Source organism: Drosophila ficusphila, unplaced genomic scaffold (genome assembly GCF_018152265.1).
Source record: "Drosophila ficusphila isolate 14025-0441.05 unplaced genomic scaffold, ASM1815226v1 contig_256, whole genome shotgun sequence".
NCBI lineage: Eukaryota > Metazoa > Arthropoda > Insecta > Diptera > Drosophilidae > Drosophila > Drosophila ficusphila.
Genome location: NW_025064156.1, coordinates 347,095 through 354,116, shown reverse-complemented (window position 1 = coordinate 354,116; position 7,022 = coordinate 347,095). Strand labels below are relative to the sequence as shown.

General features: G+C 41.9%; 1 protein-coding gene across 1 annotated transcript; it reads left to right on the top strand.

Annotated features, from left to right (window-relative positions):
• The first annotated feature begins 2,056 nt into the window (after window positions 1-2,056).
• Window positions 2,057-3,748, top strand: LOC122319855. Its single transcript, XM_043207654.1, has 4 exons — window positions 2,057-2,256; window positions 2,353-2,801; window positions 2,886-3,260; window positions 3,351-3,748. The coding sequence occupies exons 1-4, from the start codon at window positions 2,057-2,059 to the stop codon at window positions 3,746-3,748; spliced, it is 1,422 nt and encodes a 473-aa protein (XP_043063589.1).
• The last annotated feature ends 3,274 nt before the right edge of the window (window positions 3,749-7,022 follow it).

Below are 7,022 nucleotides of genomic sequence, written 5' to 3'. Positions count from 1 at the left end.
TCATTACTTCGCGCCTAGCTAGCCAGCTTAATTTGAAGCACAGGCGATCGCTCACACTCGTTTCTGGAATCGGAGAATCTTCCATGAGCGCTGATAGGGCAGTTGATATTCTAGCGCAGTCACGGGATGCAGGCTATCGTGCAGCATTCACAGCTGTAGTGACTCATAGTATCACTGACTATCAGCCTCATTTTGACATAAATGCAGCAGGATGGAGAATTCCAAAGGACATTTCGCTCGCGGATCCTCATTTTAACGATTCACAACGTATTGACCTCTTAATTGGAGCTGGTCTGTTCTTTGAAATAATTACTATGGGGCAAATTCATTTGGAAAGCAACTTGCCAACACTGCAGAACACCAAGCTTGGTTGGATCGTTTCGGGAGGGATGTCAAGCATTCCAAATCATAAGTCTGTTTTAGCTGCCGTTATTAAGGATCCAGTCAATCATTCTGATGATGAAACGCTTACTGCTATTGTAAAACGATTTTGGGAAATAGAAGACGTTAGCTCAGCGAAGCCAGTTTTGTTGCCTGAGGACTTGCGGTGCGAACAACTTTTTAAGGAAAACTGCACTAGGCTTGAGAATGGTCAATACTCTGTTCGCCTCTTGTCCGCTTCAGGATTCGAATCTCTAGGTGATTCCTATTGTCTGGCTCGTCGTCGTTTCAAGAGTTTGGAAGCTAAACTAGATAGAAACCCAGCCCTAAAGGTTCAGTATTCGTCCTTCCTAAAGGAGTACATAAACTTAGGACACATGTCCCTCGCAGCAAAGGAGCCAACGGTTCCGCAATTTTTCTTGCCTCACCATTGTGTACATAAGCATGAGAGCACGAGCACAAAGCTTTGTGTCGTCTTTGATGGGTCTGCTAAAACGACTTCTGGTACCTCCTTGAATGACTTACTTCTCGCAGGGCCGACCATTCAGCAAAAAATCTTTAACATATTGCTTCGCTTCAGATTCTTTAAAGTAGCTCTTTGTGGAGACATCTGCAAGATGTACCGCTGCGTACGTGTTTCGTATCCGGATGATTTTTTGCAGTGCATCGTTTGGCGAGAAAATTCATCGGATGAGTTGAGTGTTTACAAACTAAACACGGTGACCTATGGAACGAAGCCAGCCGCTTTCTTGGCTATAAGAGCCATGCATCAGCTCTCTTATGATGAAGAGGAGTCATTTCCAATTGGAGCAGAGATTGTTCGTAGAGATTTCTATGTCGATGACTTAATTTCTGGGGGCGAAACGATTGAAGAGGTGAGAGAAATTCGTCGTCAGGTAAAGAGTCTATTGTCGCGAGGACACTTTCCAATCCGCAAATGGTGTTCGAATGAGTCAACTGCCCTCGAAGGAGAGTCGGACTGCGATAAAGAGCAGCTTATTAAATTTCACGATGGATCAGATATCGCCAAGGCATTGGGGCTAGCTTGGGATCTTTCTTCTGATCAGTTCCTGTTCAATTTTTCTCAGATATCGTGAAGTCATAGAGTCACCAAACGGATCGCATTGTCAACTATAGCCAAATTTTATGATCCTCTCGGGTTAATAACGCCAATTGTTACCAAATCTAAAATCTTCTTGCAATCTCTATGGAAGTCTAATGTGGATTGGGATGACGCATTGCCAGAGCCCATTCTTTCGTCATGGGGGAGTTGACCTCTCAGCTGTCGATCGTCCAGAACTTAAAATTTCCACGATTCGTAACGCGTCCGCAAGCGACCATCCAGTTGCATGGCTTCTGTGATGCTAGCACATCAGCTTATGGAGCTTGCCTATATTTGCGGTCGGAGGACAATGAAGGCACAAGAGCTTATCTACTCTGCGCCAAGTCGAGAGTAGCCCCGTTGAAGGCCTTAACAGTTCCAAGATTGGAACTTTCAGCAGCACTTTTATTGGCAGAGCTTATCGTAAGCGTCAAGGAAACCATAGATCTCGATTGCGCCTTTCATTGCTGGTCTGACTCGTCTATCGTGTTGGCGTGGATTAAACAGCCTCCTAGGGAATTCAACGTGTTTGTATCCAACAGAATCGCAAAAATTCAGGAGATGACGAAAGGAATGTCTTGGCATCATGTTCCAACCAACCTCAATCCGGCGGATGTCGTGTCGCGAGGCTGTACCCCTAAAGAATTGCTGGAGCATTCTCTTTGGGCTAATGGACCTCCATTTCTTTTGCAGAACTCATCGGAATGGCCTTCCCTGCTTGATGTAGTAAAGGATCTTGCAGAGCGTCGTTCCGCGACTCTAATTGGAACCGTGTGCGTTGACATTTCTGTTAACTGCAAATTCCTTAACACGTTTGATAAGTTGCAGCGTGTATTTGCGTACGTGTATCGATTTATTTCGAATTGCAGGTCCAAGCCTCTACTTTCCAATGGCCATCTTTCCGTTGAGGAGATCAACTCGGGGACCATACTTCTTCTAAGGAGCATCCAGCAGATTCACTTAGCCAAGGAGTATGGAGTTCTTAGCCAGAGCAAGCCGTGTCCACAGAAGAGCAAACTGATTTCGCTGAGGCCAATTCTTGGCACCGATAGATTACTTCGCGTTGGTGGAAGACTTCAAAACGCAAACTTGGACTATGGTACTAAGCATCCGATATTGCTTCCCAAGGACCATCCAGTCACCAAAGCAATCATCGTGTATTTCCATAAAAAATACATGCACGCAGGATCGCAGGCGTTGCTTGCCACATTACGGCAAAGGTATTGGCCGATTGGAGGTCGGAAGTTCGTGGCTAGCGTCATCAACAAATGCGTTAGATGCTTTCGGATGAGGCCTGTGACTTGGGAGCACGTCATGGGTAATCTTCCAGCGAATCGAGTTCAACCTAACCCAGCATTTCATACGACAAGAGTCGACTATTGTGGGCCATTCTATCATAAAGCAGAGTCCCGGAACAAGGCACCGCACAAGTGCTACATCGCCGTCTTTGTCTGCTTTTCCACGAAGGCCGCTCACTTGGAAGTCGTCCAGGACCTCACAACAGATTCCTTCATAGCAGCTCTGAGAAGGTTCATCAGCCTTAGAGGCAGTCCGCGAACTATCTGGAGTGATAATGCGACTAACTTTGTCGGCGCCAAGAGCGAGTTAGGCGAGCTGAAGGAATTATTTTTGAGCGAGCAACATATAGCTTCGATAGCTTCTTCGTGCCTAGCGGACGGGATAGATTGGAAGTTCATACCTCCGCGTGCTCCACACTTTGGTGGCCTATGGGAGGCCGCTGTCAAATCGGCCAAGTTTCACTTCTACAGAGTCGTCGGTCCATCCATCTTATCCCTCGATGAATTAAGAACTCTTGCTTATGAGATTTCTGCTACCCTTAACTCACGTCCCCTCTGTCCAATTTCAGAAAGCGCTGAAAGCCTCGAGGTGCTAACGCCGGCGCATTTCTTAAAGGGTTCCAGCTACACCAAATTTCCTGAGCCGGATGTCACGCATCTCCTTCAAGGCCGCCTCAGCAGATGGCAAATTGTGACCCAAATGCAGCAACTATTCTGGAGAAGGTGGAGCAGCGAGTATTTATCACTTCTTCAGGAAAGGAGCAAATGGCGTTCCGAAGGATCTAGCATCGTGTTGCTGAAGGAGGACAACATTCCATCATTGAAATGGCCACTTGGACGAGTTGAGGAAGTCATTCCCGGCGAGGACGGCGTCGTCAGAGTAGTTATGGTCCGTACAGCTACGGGCATCATCAAGAGAGCCGTCGCCAAACTGGCCGTTCTGCCCGTCGATTCCCAACAAGTTTGAACCGTGCCTCTTCCAACGGGGGGGAGTATGTTCGGAGCAGACAGCCAGCACCTAATTTTATGTACATAGGTGTAGGGAGTTAGGAGCCGCTCTTAAAGACTCTCTTATGTTTGTTATCTGCATTATCTATAATCGTCAAAGCGACGGTATAAAGAAGCCGCGCTTTCGGCTTATTTCGTCTCAGATAAAACTTACGCTCATCTCGCTTGCATCGCATACTTTGTTACATATAATCGAAAACGAAAAAACATAAGAGCTGCAACTCCCAATAAACATATTTAAATAATAAACCTACTCGTGCGTTTAACATTTACAAGGGTGGCAAATTGGTTGTCTTCTCATAAACAATAACGAATGTCGTTAAACTCCCACAGGAACCTTCTGTACAATGATGTTGTTTCTATTATTCACCACGGGCCACACTCAACAAATTCAAATAACCAACCCAGATTCCGACCTTGGCTATTTACTCTTCTCAAGCATTCCAATTCAAATACCGGTAGTGTATGAACATCACTGTCTTAGAATTAATTTAACGGAAATCAATATTATCACAAACTCTTTTGGTAAAAAAATCACAGACTCGCCCAGAATGAAATACTTGTACAATAAACTACTAAAAGAATTAAATGGTATATGTTAACTATTCACCAGCAAAATAGGCAGAAACGTGCACTATTTGACATAATAGGTTCATCCTTTAAATTTCTTTTTGGCACACTTGATGAAAATGATAGAATAAAAATTGACAAAAAAATAGATCTAATTGCAGAAAAATCAATTCAACTTCATAAATTAAATGATGTTATAAAGTTTGTGAATGAAGGATTACAGAAACTTACTTATTACGAAAATAACCGCAATAGTATTGACACGCTTGTTTATGAACTCATGCAATTTATTGAGTACATTGAAGATATAGAAATGGGCATGCATCTTTCCCGTCTTTGATTTTTTAACCCAAAGTTGCTCAATTACGATAAACTAGAAAGCATTGACAGTCAAAACATACTTTTAATTAAAACATCAACTTGGATTGACTATAAAAATAACGAATTACTACTTATTTCTCATATCCCTATTAATCACAAAAACATTAACACCATTAAAATAATTCCTTATCCCGACCATAATGGGTATCAGCTAGACTATTCAGAACAGCAATCATATTTTGAAGATGAGAATAAAATTTATAATCAAAACAATAAAGAAGTTAATAATGAATGTATTAAAAATATAATTAAGCGCAAGAACCCAACCTGTAATTTTATACCAACTCTATCAAAAGAAATAATTCAATACGTTGAGCCAAATATTATACTTACATGGAATCTAACTGAAACCACAATCGCACAAAATTGTCAAGAATTAAAGGGCGATATAAAAATAAATGGAAGCAAAATTATTAGAATAAAAAAATGTAGAGTTAAAATTGGAAATGTTATTTTAAGCGAAAATTCGTTAAGTCCAGAATTTGATTTAACACCATTGTATTCACCGATTAATGTAACCAAGATAAAAATGGTAGAACACAATGACGTTTTAAAACTAATTTCAGAAAATAACACTACACTTTACGTAATTATAATAATTGTAGTTATTGTTCTTATTATTTTTCTTGCCCTATCAAAATTTTTTACACTAAATCCACTCACCATTTTATATACAAAATTTAGAAAACAAGAAAAAAATAATCAAGAACCACAACAAGAAACAGAACCGGCACGAGACCAGTTGCCTACATTGTACCCTGAAATGCCAGCCCAAGCATAGGCAACCCTTTTCAAGGGGAGGGAAGTGACATATTCACATATTCAGTTATATACCAAAAAATAAGAATATGCAGCGTAGGGGATCCCACGCTGAATCAATGTAAACAATCCGCATCCGGAGCAGGCGACGCCGCTCGTCAATAACATAAACAATTCTTGAAATCAATAAGTGTCGCACCCTGAGCGGCACTCTTACTCCCAAACTTATGTACAATCCATATCCCAATCGCTCCCAAAATTAGTAAAATTAGTAAAATGGTTTACTATATATAAGTTAACACAACCAGTTCCCACGAACCAAAATTGTCGAGTTGCAGCCCGTATCCGGTGGCCAACACGCGCAGTAAGGGAACTGTTGAATCGACACTCTGGGGTTCATCGCCCGGAGTCCGGCCAGAAACGCGCACGCATCAGGTGACCGTCGCTGGCCAGATACCAAGTGCTGACCCGGCGCTTTAGCGGCAGCCCTGGGAACACTCGCTCAGCGAATGATCGCGAGTGGCCGAATACCAAGTCTTGACCTTGCACTCTGGCGACAGCGCTGCAACCAGGTAAAGGCCTCGAGCTGGGGCCGGATCAGACCTTCGAATTAGTTTTAATTACACTCCGTGGGCTAACGCACACGCGAAATCAAATAGTAATTACCTTTGGCTTAATCAAACTTGTAATCAACAAAATAATAATTTATCCTTTACTCTAAAGAGTTTAGGATTAATAAATGATATAAACTAAACCAACAGACTTTATAATTGTCGCCCAATCGACCCACGCGATCGAAAGTGAATTTGCAAAAGTAATTTGCAATTCGGGAATACTCGCGCGATACAGTGCAGTGCGTTTAAAAGAAAACTCACAAGTTAGTTGCAAATAATTGCAAAGTGAAAATATTATAATAACTTGCAGATTGCAAATACAACTGCAAAAAAATAAAAGTGCAAAAAATAAATTACAAAAAATAAAGTTCAAAAAATAAAAGTGCAAAACATAAAAATAACATTTGCGAAAAAAATAAAAAAAGCAAAAGTGCAAAACAAAATTGCAAATACAACGGAAAAAAATAAATTGCAAAAAATAAGTTGCAAAAAAATCCAAAACAAAAAAAGTGGAACTAATATAAAACGCGCAACAAAATTCCCTTCCGCGGGAATAATATTGAGCAAAAGGGAGCTGTAGGGAAACCCCTCGCCCCCTCCGTGGGAGTAACTGAGCAACAGGGAGCTGTAGGGAAACCCCTCGCCCCCCTCCGTGGGAGTAACTGAGCAATAGGGGCTATAGGCACCCCTCCATCACCCCTCCAGAAGGAAGAAAACGAAAACAACAGCAACGGCAGCAGCGACGGCGGCAGCAGCAGCAACAGCGACAACGACAAAAAATAAGAAATGTGAGTAGGCTTTTTGTTTAATATTTGCCAATAAATTATTCGGAAAGTAAATTTTGCCGGTGCTTGACAGCATAGAATTTTTATTCGTACGGAACTTTTACGCTTTTGATTTATAAAATAA

Bases quoted from the DNA above. Each gene is read 5' to 3' on its own strand.
- LOC122319855 (XM_043207654.1), top strand. From the start codon at position 2,057: ATGTCTTGGCATCATGTTCCAACCAACCTCAATCCGGCGGATGTCGTG. The intron at 2,802-2,885 runs GTAATCTTCCAG...TCTATCATAAAG, and splicing joins GACTTGGGAGCACGTCATGG to CAGAGTCCCGGAACAAGGCA. The intron at 3,261-3,350 runs GTCCATCCATCT...GTCCAATTTCAG, and splicing joins TCACTTCTACAGAGTCGTCG to AAAGCGCTGAAAGCCTCGAG.